General features: G+C 39.0%; 2 protein-coding genes across 2 annotated transcripts in view; both read right to left on the bottom strand.

The window, feature by feature from the left end:
* The window catches only part of LOC146451398 (uncharacterized), a 161,168-nt gene that overhangs the window by 72,278 nt on the left and 69,235 nt on the right, over positions 1-19,655 (bottom strand). The window lies entirely within an intron of this gene.
* LOC146451401 (macrophage mannose receptor 1-like) overlaps positions 1-19,655 on the bottom strand; it is a 43,087-nt gene that overhangs the window by 22,194 nt on the left and 1,238 nt on the right. Inside the window, exons 2-3 of the mRNA XM_085099219.1 lie at positions 9,679-9,763; positions 869-924 (exon numbers count right to left, since the gene is read on the bottom strand). Of these exons, the coding sequence (XP_084955345.1) occupies positions 869-920 (52 nt within the window). The 5' untranslated portion in view covers positions 921-924; positions 9,679-9,763. The remainder of the gene's footprint in view (positions 1-868; positions 925-9,678; positions 9,764-19,655) is intronic.

Genomic DNA, 19,655 nt, shown 5'->3' on the forward strand with positions numbered 1-19,655 from the left:
TGACATTAAATTACGTACTCTTAGACCGAAGTGATTCAGTAACACACTCCCGTTTGAACTTTTCTTCAGTGCCATGGTTTGAAATTCCAAAAAAATTGGTCCATGGTCGATCTTTATTCTCATTAGCAGCCAAAACACTGGCAAATGGCCTTAATTCTTGCTCAGGCCATGACTTGTTTATGGTTTTGTTTTGCTCTTTCTTTTGACAGCGGTCTTTCCACCCGCCATTTTTATTTCCAATAAGAAATCACTCCTTTTACTACACGCTCAGACAAAATTGTTGAAACGGTTCCCTTCCTTCTTCCCCTTTTCCCCTTCAATGTTGAATTTCACCGAGCCGGAGTGAAAGACACGCTACGAACACAACATTGAAGGGGAGAGAGAGCGAGTACGCGCTATATTATAGGCACGTTCGTTATCTTGGGTGTTAACCGAAGTGTTTCAACTAATTTTGTCTGCAGTTGTAGGTCCATTCCACTTACAGAGTACGGCGAACGAGATGCAACCATTTGTTCGTCTGGCGTGAATTTAAGTCGGACTCAACGACTTTTACGTCTAGACGGACAAATTCACCTCAAATAGACGGACTAATTTAGACGACTTTTACGTTCAAAATTTTGTTCGTCCAGTTTTCACACTGAGCCGAGTTGTCCGTCCAGACGATTTGTTCGTCTCTAGTGTGAAAATGGCCATTGTATCTTAGCAACAGACGTAAAAAGCGTAAAAAGCAAACCTAGAAAATGCCTGTGGGCGTCTGCTGTAATGACATTTTGTTATTTTAATGTGATCAACAGAAGATCACACTAGGTAAGTAAGAGGAGCCCGAGGGCCTTAAATTACTATCTTTTCTCAACTTAAGAATGCTTACAATAACCTCCTACTGCTGGTAACAGGGTGAGAAGGAAAAGCAATTTCTTCATTTCCCTGTGTAAATAAAGCTTTATTTTAAAAACTTGCCAGGATAAGAAAAGAATCTACTGCAATCTTCAATTACAACCAACTATTAACCTTTAACCCTTTCCATCCCAACAACACATATATGCGACGAAAACAGCGTTCTTGCTTCTATGAATTGCTCCTCGTTTAACTTAAGCTACAACGTCATGATAATGTGTGAATGGCACCAGCTGATGTATATTGCCATCATCAAACCCAGGAAATCGACTACACCTCCCGATTTTCGCTGCATATCACCGTTCGTTTGGCAACAAAGTCCTAAACGCCAACTTTTCGGCCAAATAATAACCCCAAAAATTACACTTATTTATCGTCAATTTGTAATCCAAATAATTTCTTCAAAAACGAAATTTCTACATTTACAGCAAACCTCAAGGTCAGGCCTTGGTATCTGACTGGAAGTTCTTCTCTCAACGCTTTCCGAGAGCTATACTTCAGCCATTTTATCAGACCCAGTCTTGGGTATCTCACGTTGCCTCGTTTACGCTATAGCGCGAGCGTAGAACTCCTGCCCTTTCCTTTTCATAGTTTTTTTTATAAGTGTCGAGCCACCCAGTACTACCAGCAAAATTTCGAATCCATTGAATCTTTTACTACTCAAAACTCGCCCAAATTGCCTAGGTAGGTCCTGGAACCCATCCACAAAACGGCCAGAGAGACAACTTCACTTGTGGGCCTCCATGTCTGCTACACAGCATGTTTGGCGACTCAGTCAGCATGAAACCACCTCTCACCTCTGTTTTCTTTCAGAGGATCGTCTCTACCCACATTCCAGCTTAAATGATACCAGAATGGGGGCTTCTGCAGAGGAAAATGGCTCGCAAAACACTTACAAAGCGATAATTTTACCAGATTCGTACTCGTCCACTGGCTCGAACAAACAGCAACCGTCCGTCACTTGCATCACGTGACAATTTAGCCTGAGCCCACAGTTTCTTAAGACGGCAGATATTTTTATTTCATCTCCATTTATGGAGAAATTAAGAGCGCTTTTCCACAAATATCGACCGAAATCAGCTTTTGGTGGCACAAGTCAAAAAATCGATTTCGCTCATATTTTGCACATAGATAGGCCCTAATAAGAAACAAAAGAGGCTGTGGTTAATTTTTTCGAAATACGGCTTCCTTACACGTAAACATGCGAAAAACGATTTTCAACTCAGTTGACTGAGCCAAAATCCGCTTCCCCCCGAACGGAATTTTCCTTAACTTTGGCCGGCCTTGAACCTATTGCTTTTCTAGGTCTTCTATTCTAGGTCGTCTATTTCTGTTCCACAGAAAAAGCTTCAAAACTTAGGTTACTTTTATTCCCGAAACAGATCTAGAACAACATGCTATAAATGCAAATTTTTAACAACCAAATTTTCGAACTTAAATACCGGCAATTTTACCTATGGGTGATAACTTAGGTTATCTTGCTATGGCTTCACTGTGTACTTATCAATCATAATATCACAACAAAGGTTTGGGTAAATTATTTTAACTGATCCACAGGGCCTCGAATTTATCACCTACTCTCTCGAAAATCTGGCATTCGCATTGTGAACAATGGCGTGACATAGCCGGTGACCGCGAACTACGAAAGGCAAAAGAGATTAAAAAACGTGCATTATTTTGAGACATAAAGGTACGGAAACTAAGCTGATACCTTAATGAAAAATCCAAAATAAGTTTTGGGCATCTTCTTCATCTATTTCCGCTCGATACAGGCATAATATTAGTTTTTCGAAGTCTCGACGACGAGTTCGTTTTTAGTATTTCATGATCATTTCATGCATGTTTTAACAAGAATTTAGCATCGAATTCTTCATTAACCCGTACTGGGTTTATTTCTGTTTTCTTACCCTCTGAATCAAGAGAACTTTGACAAAACAATCCAGTGTACGAATTAATAAACATTTCTATATATATATTTTACTTAACAACTCGCAAGCTACACTGTTGCGTGACAACCATGAGCCGGAAGTGTCACCATAAAGATTTGTTTGTTTCAATGTCTTCTTCTCCCATGATGATTTGAAATTGGGGATATAGACAATGTTAAGTGACTAGTTTTCGTAACTAATGTCCGTTTGCTTCCATACTTTCGCACCCAAAATAAATACAAGTGAAGCCATAGGCCCTGTTCAGACTAAATGCCCGTGCCAGAGCTCTGTGCCCGGGCACTAAAAAGGACGTTGTTCAGACTCCTTGGTGCCCAAGGAGCAATCGTGTTCTCCTTCGTCAATTAAGCGCCCGCCATTTTGTTTGCTGTATCGTAGGGAAGTATGAGGGAAAAACGTGGGAACTGACAAAATCCTGTTCAGACCAGTGCCCGTGCCCAGGAACGGTGCCCGAGTACTACCCTTGGAGGTAGTGCCCGTGCCCGGGCACGGTGCCCAGATTTTTGCTCGGGCACCAACAAAAAGCTCTGTTCAGACTAGTGCCCGTGCCCGGGAACCGGGAACCGGCACCTAGTCTGAAGGGGGCCATAGAAAATTGTTGTTGTTTTGTCGTTGTGTGTGCGTGTGCTTTCTTTTGCAAATTTAATTAATTAAATCATACGGTTTTTGCAAATCTATAATTCACAAATCACGAGCTCTCATTTTTAGATGTATGAAGATTGGGAAACTCTATAGGCAATGTTTCAAAAAAACGGGGATGCTATTTTCTCTTTCCTTTCTTTATTTACAGAGATCTATTGGTACCTATTCTACACGTAATAAGATAATCAATATTTGGAATTCTATTCCAATTGAACTGAAGCATTCTGCCTCTATCGATGTTTTTAAAAGAAAAATTAAAAAATGCATATTATGCCAATAACACCCTTGCACACGACTATACAATAATGTCACTCAGTTGCTCGTTTTTTATTTTTTATTGCACCTTGTTACACACTTTGTACATGTAGTGCTAGGAAACTATTTACATATATGGATATATAAATTTTTTTAAGATAATCGTATAATCTTGTTTTGTTGAAGAACCAAACCCTGTTACAAAATGTATAATTTAAAGTAAGTAATTATAGGGGGACTACTCAGTAAAAGTCTGTTAGGTTTTCTTAGTCCTCCTCACACCTGTCCATATTGTAACATTATATTACTTTTGTATTAGTTGATCAAATGGGAATAAACAATGAAACAATCTAAAAAAAACTCGCTCATACGGACGAGTAGAACAAACTCTGAGTCGGCTTCGCACGTATATTTCACGCAAACGATGCAGTTTAACATAACAGTGGAAACTTTTAATCAGGTTAATTAAGTTCAAATCTGCCGCGTTGTACTTATTTCTAGTTTAATTTATTCATGACAGTGATAAGGAAAGAGGAAAAGAAATTTTCCAATTATTTGTTTTAAACACAATAATATTACATAACAACAAACTAGACTCCGCATCAGAGCGAACGGATACTCTGAAATTTCCATCTATAAAACGCAGCGGAAATATATATTGGTCCGTAACGCTACCAAACTTTCGATCCAAAGATTTTTCTACTGCGAATGAAAAGTGCTTCCTTTTAAGACTTTATTTTTTTTCAACTAGTAAAAAGAAAAACTATTTGTACCCGTGATAGTGTGTCACGCCATCATTTTTGCGCTCCGATCGCCAAATCTCAAGAAAATGCTAATAAATCTGAAGCCTAGCGAGTCATTTATTTTCATTTACCCAGAGCTTTGTCTTTATATTATGATCCACAGGTATAAAGTGAAGCCATAGAAAGTCATTATAGGGAAATCTAAGTTATCGCCCATGGGTAAAATTGGCAATGTTTTAGTGCTAGAATGTGGTTGCTGAAAATTTGCATTTATAGCATGCTCCTCTAAACCTATTTCGGACGTAAAAGTAACTTAGGTTTTAAATGTTTTTTTTTTCCCGTGAAACAGAAGAAGAAGACCTAATAAAGCAATAAATGCCATTTGAAGGTTATTAACAGTCTGTGGATTGACACGCGAGCCGTCGAAAGTTAAAAGAAATTCCGTCCCGCCGGAAGCGGACTTTGAGCTCCACTGAGACAAAATCGTTTTTCGCATATTTAAACGAAAGGAAGCGGTATTTGGAAAAACTAACTACAGCTCAGTTTGTTTCTCACTAGGGACTACCTATGAGCAAAATATCAACGAAATAGATTTTTTGACTTGTGCCATTACTTGGTCGATATTTGTGGAAAGTCGCTCTTAAGTGGTTCAGACTATTTATTGCCAAAGAGTCATTGAAAAAAATAGCACACACCTGGTATTTAAAGGGTTAATGCCCTTTCTTCTTAGTAAATAGTTTTGGAAACCTTAAACGAAACAGGTAGCCTGCGCCCTTGTAGCACAGGTGCACATATCGGTGAGTCCTACTTTAAAAAAAACTCCTTAGTGGTCTGTTTGGTTCAGCCGGTGAGCAGGTCCCTTTACGCCGTATGATTATGTGACATAAAAGAGCGAAAAGAGCGGAGCCAATGTTTGGAATCCTGAGGCCGATTTTATATGTGCCCTTCTTCACAGCACTAGAGAATGTTCGCAAAGCATGAGTGGTTGCGCACCATCCGTGCTTTGGTAACATCATGTCACGTGAACAATTAGATATCGCCCTAAATTGTCGTTAGATAAGGCACGCAGCAGTTTTATTGCACTTAGAGTGGAAGTTTTGAAATTACAATCTCGCATAAAAAAGAAACTTCGATCTCCTCTATACTACATCATCAATTCAAATTATGGCCAAATTTAATTTTTCATCGGTTTCCAAGCAACAACTATCACCATAGCAACGGTAACGCAGCCTCTCATTTTAAAAATTGTCCGAAACTGCACGACTTCACGTTATGATAAATATTCAAAGCACGTGAATAGCAGTGAATTAAACCCGGACAAACAAAATAGAATTCTTGTTCGGAGAAAGCGAATGACGACTGAAACTTGACCAAACTTCAGCCTTCTTATCCAACGCTGGTTTCGGTTCTTGAGCCTAAAGCTTGCGCGTATATTGAAAAGAATTCTTACTCTAACTGCTTGGAATTTTACAGAAAAATCTGTGGGGGCAATTTTGAGTTATGTTGATTGATTTCACTGATCTGCACTTCATTTTAACTGTTTTCAAACATAAATATCTTAAAATCAGAGACACCCATGAACCTCAATATACATTTGGAATGTTTTGGTACGCGGAAAGACCTTTTAAGGCTGGTTTTCAGAAGGACATAAGCACAAGCATAAGGATAAAGATAAGCAAGTGGGAACAGTGGTAACATACGCATACGGGACAGACGCGCGCGCAGAAAACCATTTCTTGACGGAATTCTCGATACCAGCTGCCCTCAATGTTAAGCAAGATGGCGGACGAAGCGATTGACTGCCTTGTGCTTGTGCTTATGTCGTCCCTGTTTTCACTGGTGGAAAGGGCGACATAACACGACATAAGCAAAGCATAAGCACAAGAAGAACGAACGTGTTTGTTCTTTTTGTGCTTATGCTTATGCCGCAGGTGTTCTCACTTGCTTAAGCAGCTTTTGAGCTTCTGCTTATGCTTCTGCTTATGTCTTAGTGAAAACGAGCCTTTAACAGAAAAAAGAAAGTGTTAAGTTTTATTTTGCTAGAGATATTGGTAAAAATGCGGGAATAAACAAAATCACCCCGGAATAATTGATGCATTACTTACTTAAAAACGCTCGAACAGCCTTTTTTTTCTAATTTGCCTGAAAGTTGTCTAGATTGAATTGTTTAAATCCCTAAAGTCTCGTCACAAAGTGTCTGACTAGATGAATGTAAATATATGAAATATATATTTTGAACTACGGATGAAAGATCAAATAGAAGAAAGATCCTCGCAGTAAGTACGCAACTTAAGCAGTTGCGAAAAGAAAGGCTGAAAAAAATTCAGTCTTGAACGAGATTCAAACCCATCATGATGACCTCGGCAATGCCGGTGCAGTGCTCTAACAACTGAGCTATCAAGCTAACTGGGAGCTGGTGATATTGTGAGTTCGTAATATACCGTGAAGGATAAATAAATGGGGGTAACCACGAATTTTTTTAGAGATAATTAAGCCAGAATTATTCTAAAAAGCCGTAAACTACAAAGCAATGTATGGCGTTTTTTTTTCCAAATTGAAGTTTTATTATCTCTGGAAAATGCATCGTTACCCTAATTTTCTTTTTAAATACCAAGAGCAGTTGCTGAGTTTTACTTTCTTCGCTTAGTTTTAAACACCGCAAAAATATCTCTGAATTAGCTAGCACCACCCACAGGAAACCCAAGTATCTCAAGGTGCGCAGAATGTATGCGCAGTAGCAAAAGTAGGCACCACTTATCTTATTGTCCACTTGCAACAGGGCTTTACAATAAAAACCATCAACGACAACATCGATTTGGTGACCGACAGCAGAATGTCGTTCATTTTCTTGTGCTCCACGAGTATTGGTTTTAATATTCCAAATTCTATTAAATGAATTTAGTCTCCCACCCTTTTTAGGCCCTAAACTATAATGAATTCGGCTTGAACAGAAAAAGCATCAATTTTATGGAAAGAAAGCTCCAAATACTTATTTAACGTCAAAATGTTGAGAAGAGACGAAATGGTAGGCCCGGTTCATACGTCGAACTTTACACGTGCGAAACTAATACCTATTAAGGTCGACCCAAATAATTAAGGTGGGGGTAAACGTGAATTTGAATGGGATTTTTAGAGGTTTGAAGAAGAGATAAGAGAAAGAAAATGATTTTTAAAACACCAACAGACAGTCGATAACCACGCAAGAGCACCCCAGGTTGCTAGTGGACTAACTGGGTATCCGTCTATTAATTATTAACTACAAATTCTAATTTTAAAACCTCACTAAATCTTCAATATTTCTTATTTCTCTTAATTTTACCAATCCTTCAAGAAAAACTATCTCCTCCCAAATATACCCAAAATTCACCTAAAAATTCACAAAACACCCAACAACATAGATTTACGGGATAAGCAGAGAGTTTTTGGATTGCTTGAAACGTGAACGAGATATTTCCATGAAACCGATTTTAATCGGCATGAAAACGGCTTTAAGGTTTACCCCCGCCTTAAGTTCGGCAGTTGATTCAGTCGTCGAACCTAACTGAGGTCGAACTTAATTTAAAGCTTAAGTTAGAAAATAGATTTTCGTGGTCAGCGGCTGTTGTTTTTACTCATCAAGATTCATAATGGCGGGAAATATGAATTCTGACATGGAAGAGCTTGTTTGGTAAAATAATGAAGACAGGCCAAACACGGCTCCTATTGGTCGAGATAGGAAGAATATGACTTTCAAAACTAATTTGCTCTTACGAGTACGTCTTTCACAGATCTCCGTTTTCTGTACGAAAGTAGGATAGGGTCTTTGTAGAACTCTCTTCGCAGAGGCTGATTTTCTATCAAGTGCAATTTACTCATCTGAATTGTTTTAGGTTAGGCACAGAATGGCGATATTCCGTAACAAACGCAAGATGTTTTTGCGCGTTTTTTGTTTTTTTTTTTTTGCAGTGCCGACATTCTGTCGCAGAAATTGACTTCTGTGAGAGTTTTATCTAAAAGGTTTTCGAGGTAACCTTTGTAGCGTAATCTCTGTTTGAATAGAGTAATGTTTTCTTCAAATGTTGTTTTTAAAGATTTTGTTCTGAGAAGTCTTGAGGCTTCGCCTTTGATATAGCCTGTATTGGAAAGTTCGACGTCTGAATGTAAAAGTTCGACGTCTGAATCGAAGTCGAACTTTTGCCGTTCTATTCGAATAGCCTGGCGCAGTCGAATAGAACGGCGGGTCGACCCAAATACAAATCTGTCGATCCTAACTGATTCATGCGTCGATCTTTACATGCACCGAACCAAATGATTAGGTTCGGCTCATGTAAAGTTCGAGGTAATGAACCGGGCCTTACAACATCAATCTGCTGTATTGATATTTGTGGCAAGTTTACCGCATTTTAAATTAAAGCGTGGTTGATGCTCCTTGATTTGAAACAAGCAAATGGCGCATAATATTGGGTACAGGGATATGCACGAGAAGTGCTTCTATTTACTCAGTTTAGAAAACACTTCTTAATAACTATAACTGTAACTATAACTCCAATCTTCAAGTGGGAGGACACTAATGAGAGAAGGTAACGCATTCTTCAACGGGTTTAAGAACACAAACATAAACATCGAGTACCTTCCGTTTGTATGGAAAAACCGGTCGTTCTGGTGGGAAGTCAAATGGAATGGTCCTTTCCGCTAACAATTTTTCAGTACAAAAGGGATACCTGGAGAGGTATTTCTCTTTCCTCGTATTACCGGAATACAATTGTATTATTTACTTCAGCACGCTAGAACCATGCTCTTTGGTTACAAAACGTGGTACATTTCTAAAAATTATTACTGGAACTGGGAACCGCTCTATTCGTTTCCTCAACGGTACAACTAGTCAGTCTCTCTGCACCGTGGAAACGCTGGAGAACCGTGTTGTTCCATTTTTAGGAACATTCTCACCATATTTTCCATACAAATGGATTTAAGGGTAATCAATTGACTAGCCTTTGAAGGAAAAAGAACGTAACGTCAATATCATTATTAGTGCATCAATTTGACACAAAATAGGCATTTAACTGGTTGATTCTGAGGATAGTTCAAAGAACCGATTTGACTTTTTCCTGCGGTGACTGCGGTCGATTTTTAATCATTATATAAATAACGTTTTTATTAGGCATGACTGCTCATGACTACTCATAGAAAATAAGGAAAGTGGAAGAAGGACAAATTACCTGAGACGAAACTTCACTTTTGCAGATCAGTTATTAGACCACGAAATCCGGCTTTCAAGAAGAAAAGTGTTTGTCTTATGAACTCCTGTTGACAATAATAATAATAATAATAATAATAATAATAATAATAATAATAATAATAATATGCAAAACTAGATCAGTGAGTCAGATCTCAAGTAAATCTTTTTTGAAAGTATAACGCCTTGAATTATCATAAAAAGCTGTTTGTGCATGCATGTGTTTGTATGTTTCCAAAAAAATGAAATGGAATGAAGTAAACAAGGTAAAAATCCCTTTGACAATAACGCGTAGAATCTGGAATTACTAGAAAATCCTCAAACCCCCTCTATCTACTTTGCACAAGCAAGGGCACATAGCTGTAGCACATCTTGATTATCTTCATTTGCAAGGACAAACTTATGAGGAATGTGTCAAAAATGTTATTGACACTACTGCATTGTTTCACAATGTAGGTTTGGTTGTGCATCCGGAAAAGTCTATTTTTATACCCACACAAGTTTTGACTATCCTGGGGTTTGTACTAAACTCAGTAGCAATGGCAATACAACTAACCGGGGAAAAAGCTACTTGTTTGAAAAGGGCTTGTACCGAGTTACTTGTATGTACGTCCCCATTTATTAAAAAGGAAGTGGCAAGTGTCATTGGTAAAATAGTTTCGAGTTTCCCTGGGGTCATTCATGGGGCCCTCTACCGACATTCAGAAAAAGTAAATCTTAAGCCCTCAAGGAGACAAGAGGTAATTTTGGTACCGCAATGTCTCTGTCCAAGGATACTAAATCTGAATTACAGTGTTGTATCAAAAATGTAGAAAATGCGCACAATGTAATAAACCATCCACAATGCCAACATCAAATAACAACAGATGCTTCCCTTCTGGGATGGGGGGGGGGGGGGGGCGGAATCTGCAGGGATGTCCTCAGGAGGAAATTGGTCCCATTCAGAGCCTAAATACCACATCAACTATTTGGAAATGTTGGCTATTGTTTTAGCTCTCGAGAAAAGCAACACACATATCAGAATAATGGGTGAGAACACTACAGCAGTGACTGTCCTTAATCACATGGGAACCGGCCACACAGATATTTGTAATTCTTTAGCTAAGGAGATCTGGGAATAGTGTATAGTTCGCAAGATAAGGCTTAGTGAAGCACATATCTCTGGGAAACAAACTTTTGTTAGGGACTTCGAATCCAGAAGAAATCAAAGAGATTTAAGTGGCAGCTTGACAAGTTGTCACTTTTTAATATCCTCGAAACACTAGATTCCAACTCTGATATTGACTAATTTGCTTCTAGTTTAAACCACCAATTCCGAAGATATGTGTCTTACAGACCAGACCCAGAGGCTTTTGTCACTGATGCTTTCAGCTTAGACTGGTCCAATATTAACTGTTATCCTCCCCCCCTTTCAGTATTATTCCAACGGTGTGAAACAAGTTGAAGAGCGAGGGAGTAACGGGGGTTTGCGTGTTGCCGGATTGGTCAACTCAGCTTGCTCAACTCGGCTGCTCTCCAGTTACTCAAACAACAACTAGTGTACCTCAAAGCAAGAAAAGACCTACTTAAGGACGGTGCCTACTATTGTTACTGCGCATACGTTCTGCGCATCGCGAGATACTCGGGTTTCCTATGGATGGTGCCTACTAATACAGGAATATTTTTGCGCGGTTTAAAACTATACGGAGAATGGAGAACTTACCAAATGTCGTTGGCATCTCAAAAGAAAATTGGGGGTAACCATGCATTTTTCAGAGAAAATCAAGCTTCAATTTAGGAAAAAATCCCATACATTGCTTTATATTTTGGCACTTTTTAGAGATATTGTTGCTTAATTATCTCTGAAAAATGCGTGGTTACCCCCAATTTTCTTTTTGGATTCCAATAGGCCTTGCTAAGATCTGCTTTTCCCGCATAGTCGTAAGCCGCACAAAAATACTTCGGTATTAGTAGGCACCGTCCTTAAGTTGGAAAGCAATCCTAAGGAAACCGATTAACAAGTACTCTGCTCATTGTGGCAGAGCAGCCTCCACATCCAGCTGCAAGGCTAAAGTTTTAAACCTAGTAGAGATAATAAGGAGTGCAGGATGGTCTAATTCAAGAACTTTTGCGACATCTTTAGACAAGCCTGTTGACGCCGCTATAGGAAACTTTGGCTCAGTGCTGTTACATTCAGACACAACGGTCATCCGTTTACTGTATTTTATTTATCAAGTGTGATGAAGTGGTGTGTGATGAAATAGAAGAATTTTTAGAATTATCGAATTCCCCGATAAGTTTCTGTTGATTATATTTTTTTTCTTGAATCTCGCCAAAATTGACTCAAATCGGCTAAATCGTAGTTGAGTTGTAACTCTTGAAAGTGTCTCCTCCAAGCGAAAATTAAAGTTTGAGGAAACAGCGCTTGAAAATTCTTCTCGCTACACAAACAAGAACCGCCCCCTAACGCCTTTATGAAAAATTTAGCCAATCATTTTGCAAGCTACTTTTTCTTCCGGTTATCTCCTGTGAAAATTTTCTCGCTGTTTTGCACTTACTCGCGTTCCAGGAAAATCAACTCCTTAACCATTTTGTTGGGTATCTGCGGTGTTTGTTGTACGTCGATTTTGTAATCTGTAATCCTTATGAGAAAAACAAAACGGGGAGTAAGGCCGTTCTCATCAAGCATAGCTGTAGGACCGAAGCAGAAGAGACAGAGGCGAGCAAAAGTATCACCACGAAGGGCTACAGTCATAGGAATTATAATTATGCCTCTTGATTCTTAGAGTTATGTTTCAATCGTTTTTTGTTTTGTTTCCGCTTGCCGAGACGTGTAAGTGTTACTCATACGGTGATCTGATAACGTTCAGCCACAAATAAAAAAAAGGCAGCTCGTGAAGCACGATTTACGGACTCGCGAATTGCATGAAACACGTCTCCAAATATTCTCTTGGCTGGAAGACTTTAAGACCTTGCTTAATTAACCTACTTTAAAGTGTAGTTTAAACTATTGTCTTCTTTAATTTCAGTTTCGTACTCGAACAAACGCAAGTTCTTCCACTAAATACAGAATATTCGAAGTGCGGCGACGTGAGCGGTTCAAGACCATAGAAAGACCGTTTATCGCAACAGGTGGTTACAGCAATGTGCTGTCAATCAGAGTAAATTTAACTTCCAGTGGAAATCGCTTACGTCCCAATTTCTTTGGGCAAAAACTCACTCTTTTTCTAAAATTCTTTTTTCGTTTGTAAGAACTTACTGGAAAGTTTCTTTTGAGCGGAGCTCCGCGCGCCGGAGGCCCATTGATTAGAGATTTTGGTAAACCCATGTATGCGAAAAATTTTGGCCATGACGTCACTGTCCGTCCGGCGTACGTACGGGCGTACGTCCGCCCCTCTATGTAAGCCATTGTGAAATGTCACACTCAACCAGTGCGGCGGGAAGTGGGATGGCTTACTTCTTTTAGAAAACAAACGAGAATTTTGAAGAACACTGATTTCTTGTATTCGTTGAATATGTTGTAAAACTACATATGTCGAGAAAGCGGGTGACTAATAAGCAAATTTGAACCCCCAGAGCAACGAACAAACAGGCGAAATGTCAGTTGGAAACAAACATGTGGTGAGCTGGGTGAGTTAACAACTCTCAAGTCGAATCGAAATTAAATGCATTTTTGCAGGCAACTGTTGGTAATTTTCCATATTTAACATACATCAAATAATACACAAATACTTAAATCGTTGCCATACGACAAATATTCGTGGATAAATTAATTTTGAACATTTACAGAGCTATTCACAGAGTTATGGTTTGTGTTGGACTTGTGTAATTCATTCTCAGGGCACATTTGTAAACACGCAGTAAACGTTTAAATATTTCGGACCACAACCAAACATTTTTTTTCCTGTATTCTCCTTTTGTTAACGTTTACTTAGAGGCTAGAATTATTTCTGTAAGAGAAATATTCACAGAATTATGAATTGTTTTGAACATTTTGTGCTGGACTTGTGTAATTCATTCGCAATTCACAGCGCATAAGTTTTGTAAACACGCTCCAATTTTAAGCGCTAACTGAAATATATTTCGAACCACAACCAAACACTGTTTTTTCCTGTATTCTCCGTTTGTTAACGTTTACTTAGAGACTATTTCTGTAGGAGAAATATTCACAGAGCTATGGTTATGAATTGTTTTGAACATTTTGTGTTGGGCTTCTCTAATTCATTCGCCATTCGCAGCGCATAAGTTTAGTAAACACAAATTAAAGCGCTCTCTGAAATATTTCGGGCCACAACCAAACATTATTTTTCTTGTGTATATTCGTTCGCAATTCACAGCGCATAAGGTTTTGTAAACACGCTTTAATTTTAAGAGCACAGTGAAATATTTTGGGCCACAACCAGACATTATTTTTCCTGTATTCTTTTCTTAAATTTTAGTTAGAGACTAGAATTATTTCTTTAGGAGGAATACAGCTATTTCAATTAACGTTGTCGGCTTAAAATCAAGCTAAAAGACAAGACCACAATGTTTTGTGGGATTATTTTTTATGAATAATTTCATCAAAATCATCCCTGCACGTGCAGGTCATTGTACTGCTAATTACAACCTATTGTTTTCTCCAGGCATGACTGATTTTGATGAATTTATTCATAAAAATCCCACGTAAACTTTCGGTCTTGTCTTTTAGCTTCATGCTTTGAACCGACAACGTTAGTTGAAATGACTGTATTCCTAGAGTCATTGATTGTTTTGAACTTTTTGTGCTCGTCATTCGCAGTGCATATTTGTAAACAGTACGCCCTCATTTTAAAGAAAACGTTCAAATATTTCGAACCAAAGCCAAACATTATTTTTCCTTTATTTCTTTTCTTGTAACTATTTTTATAAGACTATAAATATTTCTGTACGAGGAATATTTACAAAGTAATAAATTTTGATAAGATTAAATTTAGAAATACAATTAACTATAAAAATGAGCGAAAAAACGGAACGACGTTTCGGTGTCATCCTGGCATTTCTGTTGCATTCTTTACTTGAAAATGGTGCCAGGATGACACCGAAACGTCGTTCCGTTTTTTCGCTCATTTTTACAATAAATTTTGAAACAAATATTTAATTTTTATCCGCGCGACCAAATTGCACGCGTGGAAACATTACGTGGTAGCCAAATTTTCTTTATCGTACGCATTTCAAACTTTACACAAATGCATTAATAGTTTCCACAGGAGAAATCTTTGAGAGAGAGCGTAATTTTTTCATCCACAAGTGTTTTATGCTCTCAAACGTCATCGGGATTTCAGCAATGTGATCTCGCACGATTAACAAGAACAGTGTAATATTTCCTCCCTAGGTATTATTATTCATAAGGTGTAGATAAGGTATAGGGAATCGCTTTGGCCTGGGACTAGCCCAGACCAGACGAAGGTAAATGTGGCAAGGCAAGGTTCAACCCAACTGACTCGAAGGGAGGGAAGGGTGGGCAGCTAAACATGATTTGAGCTCGCGGCCTCAAGTTGAGTGACAGAGTGTGACACAATGCAATCTATTATATAGCATATTCAAATAATCCCAAGGGAGTTAATTACCTAGGTATAATTATTCATAAGATGTAGATAAGGTATGGGGAATCGCTCTGGCCTTCCCCTAGCCTACCTCCATACTTTAACCCAAAGTAACACACCAATGGTATCAGGGCCAACAAATGTTTATTCCAGTCCTTGCCATTAACTACAAACTCGGCCCGCATACAAACACTACTGTTTCCCAATCCTTAATTAACATAACCAAAAGAAAAATGCTTCTTATACAAAATCCTAGAATAGAGAAGTCCAAGATGTTAACTTTAATCGGTATCCAGTCTCCAATCCGTTCTTCCAGGTAATGGCCTTTTAGAATATTTTCCCACGCACCAACATTCTGATGCACGCCGCCAATCAAAAAATTATCGGGGTCTCTTAATTGTAAATTCTGAAGAACTGGAGATACACCCGACGAAATTACATCTTTCCAATCGGACAGTGCTGCTAGCCCCTCCAGATCGGGAACCCCGGAAATATTCACCCACTTGAACGACCGTCGCTGTTCAATTTCAAGTGCACGATTTCGAAACTCCATCCACGGGTCTAAACGTAAAACATTCCCATTTTCATCAAGCGGTATTATCTTTCTCTTATGTCCCACCATCTAACGAGAGGTGAAGAAAAAATAGAGCTTAAACAGGGATCACGCAACACGAAAAATGGAAGAGCACCAAACCAGTGACTACAAGAAAGCAAATCCCGGGGTTCCCGATCAGGAGGGAGCAACTTCAGCACGTCTGAAACAGAACGTCTGGTGGTCACCGAGAGGTACGGTAAACCAACAGGAGTCACTCACCCCGACCAAGAAAAGGGTAAAACAAACCACAAGGTGCGAGGGAAAATAGCTAAATGTAATTAAATGAAACGCGAATGACATACCGGGAATTGGCAGCCAATGGAATAGCAAGAAAAAACTACGCGAACACTAGCCGCATCAGCCCATCTCCGATTGGTAGAACAATACCTCCTACTCGCAATCTAAAGGGGCCTTAAACACGAGACTGAATAAACGATTATTATTATTATTATTATTATTATTATTATTATTATTATTATTATTATTATTATTATTATATTACGATTATTATATTGTTAATTTAATCTATAAGCGTTAGAAAATTACAATATTAGACCATTAACGTAAAAGCGTAAATAAATATAAAACATAAGGAGCAAAGGACCACATATAACCCGCAATAACGCAGCTAAAAATAGAAAACCGTGAAGACCACGATAAGTCTCACAAAAGGATGACCCCTATGCAGGTATCTGCGGACGCTTAAGATCCTGAACGACATCAATAAGACAAAAACCGGCCCCATTAGGCAACAGCAAAGCATGAATAGCTACGGCCACCTGAGGCAAACCCCACTGGGAGCTAAGTACAAGAGGCAATTAGAACTAAACAAATATCACCGAACCAGAACCTTACAAGCAAATTCATAAACATCTCTCACGGCTTTCGGCATTTCAACAAACAAATTCAAAACAATCCAAGACACCGCGTTTCTGTAAATCACAGTATAACACAAGAAAAAGGAGACTCGACGCAAAGACTTGTCAGAACAATTCTAACTAAAAGGTATAAAAAATCAATAACGCGCCAGGCAGCAATACACATCACAGGTAAGTTTGACACGTGGAAAAAATCTCGCCACAACGACAAAACCACATGTAAAAATATTCGCAATCATAGTCAACATCAGCCTTTGCTTATTTAAAAAACAATTGTCACGCCGCCGCAAACGACACCACACAGGCAAGGCTAGTGAACACGTGAAAATACTTCAGCCACTTCAGGCAAAACCACACAGCCCGACGCCGCCACAGGCAACACCACACAGACAAATAAAAAACCACACAGGAAAATACTGCCGCCACTTCAGGCAAAAAAACAGACAGGCAATTCACGCAATTTCCAACGCCGCCTCAGGCAACACCACACAGGCACATTTTACCCCACAGGTAATACTGCCACCACTTCAGGCAAAACCACACAGACAATTTAAGTAATTTCCAACGCCGCCCCAGGCAATACTGCTCATAAGCAAATTTTACCCCCAGGGGAGACTAGCCGACAAGAAACCATCCCGCCAGACAGTCAAACAAATTCTAGATACCTTACTGTTCATGCAAAAATGAACAAGCACAACTTGGGGTATCTCGCCTCTATATGCAAACTAAGAACCAACACGAGGAATTTAACTAGTCTGCGGCCCGAAACGAGCTAAAGCTCCGAAAAGACTAAACGAAGGCTAGAACTTAAGGTGGGGGTTCACCTGAAAGCCGTTTTCACGCCGCTTGAAATCAGTCAAATGGAAATATCTTGTTTACATTTCAAGCAATACAAAAACCCTCCATTCATAACACAAATCAATCATTTGGGGTGTTTTATGAATTTTTGGGTGATTTTTAGATATATTTGGATGGAAATAATTTTTCTTGAAGGTTTGGTAAAATTAAAAGAAATAAGAAATGTTGAAGATTTAGTGAAGTCTTAAAATTAGAATTTGTAGTTAATAAGACGGATACCAAGTTAGTCCACTAGCAACCTGGGGTGCTCTTGCGTGGTTATCGACTGTCTGTTAGTGTTCCAAAAATCATTTTCTTTCTTCTATCCATTCTTAAAACCTCTTCAAATTTCACTCAAATTCAGGTAGAGCCCCACCTTAACGTAACTCATCCTGAACTTGACCAGGGACAAGTTGTTGCGCTTCCACCGCTGGGACAACTGCTGGGGCGACTGCTGGAACAACTGCTGGAGCAACCGCCGGGGTAACCGCTTGAGGAGGGTTCACAACTTGTTGAACAACTTCAACCGGAACAGCTTGAGGTACTTGTTCGGCATCAGCCATGAGGTCAGTTGGGTAGAACCTTGAACACGCCTCGCTAAACTAGATTTGAGCTCGCGGCCTCAAGTTGAGTGACAGAGTGTGACGCAATGCAATCTATTATATAGCATATTCAAATAATCCCAAGGGAGTTAATTACCAATGCAAACTAATGCTGTGTTTACACTTGGGCATTTACTGAGGTAATCATTTACTGACTAAACCTTGGTACATTTGTGCAGTGTTTATACTCGCTCAAATAACCGAGGTAAACCTGTCATCAATCACGATCACGATCAAATCGAAATGGCGGCAAATTCTAAAATCCATGCATAAAATGCCCGCATTTATGAGAGAAGCTGTGGCTCTTGTAGTCCTTGCGTTTCATTCTTTTTGTTCTTGAGCTGGAAACTCAAGTCTCAAGATTTCAGCGGCTTTTACTTTTGCAACACCTCAAGAAGTCGAGGCTAAAGCGATTTATTTTGCTTCAAATTACTCTTCAAAAGACAAGGCGCGCTTGACGTGCCTGGTAATGGCCGAGAAACCAATTTTGGTTTGAAACCCTTTTAAACGGAAATTTCGTTGAAGATTGATGGAAAGAGAACTTTAGGATATCTAGCTAGACGTACGCTCGATTACATTGTCCGAGTGGTTGGTCCGGATTTGGCAGTCAAATTAGCAATGCAATGATGTTAACTTTACCTCTCGAGTTGTTCGTCGTCGTGAGGATTAATGTCTTTGTTTTTTGCCATGACTCGTAGGTAGATAAAAGACAAACGTGAAAGTGAAGTTGCAAAAACGTGAGCGAATGAGACTGACGCAATCTGGACACCACGGAATGTGAAATATTATGCTAACGAAGCTGATATAGCTGTCATCTTGACCTTGGTTACCGACCTTAACCATGCCTGATCACAGGGTTAATCGAACTTTTACCTTGGCTAACTTTCTATTGTCTCCGGCGGCGTTTACCATGGTATCAGTTGGCGTTTACATACGAAAAATATTTACCTATGTGAGTAAACTCCAATACCTCGGTAACACGCTCAAGTGTAAACACAGCATATGTTTGCATTGCTTATGGTTCAAAAGATTTTCCGCTGACGCGTAAAAAGTTTGCTTTATATGCACTTAAGATATATATAACTCAAGACAGGATGACGAATTTGTAACGTTATTACATTCATACAATAAGCAGAGTAGCATGTATATAAATGCTATTAAAAAGGAATTGTCGAGCTCCGCTTTTAGGCTTGGCTAAATATATATTATCTACAAAAATGAAAATCCAAAAATGTTCTCTCTAAACGTACACGGTAAGTTTAGGAGTGCCAATATAAAGAAAATATGGGGAACCGTCTCCGATTCATCCAGGCAGCTGATATTTTCCTGAAATTTCTTAGTGTTTGTTTTACATATTTTGTAGCGCTGATAAAGCGCTTGCAATTTACAGTACAGTGGCGATTATTTAACTAAAACTGTAGTCAGTATAGCTGCATTGAAATGACCGAAGAATTTAAATTCTTAGTCAAGCCTGGAGCCATATACATTCTCTACAATAAATGTTG

This window comes from Pavona decussata, unplaced genomic scaffold (assembly GCF_977016875.1).
Source record: "Pavona decussata unplaced genomic scaffold, jaPavDecu1.1 SCAFFOLD_390, whole genome shotgun sequence".
Classification (NCBI taxonomy): domain Eukaryota; kingdom Metazoa; phylum Cnidaria; class Anthozoa; order Scleractinia; family Agariciidae; genus Pavona; species Pavona decussata.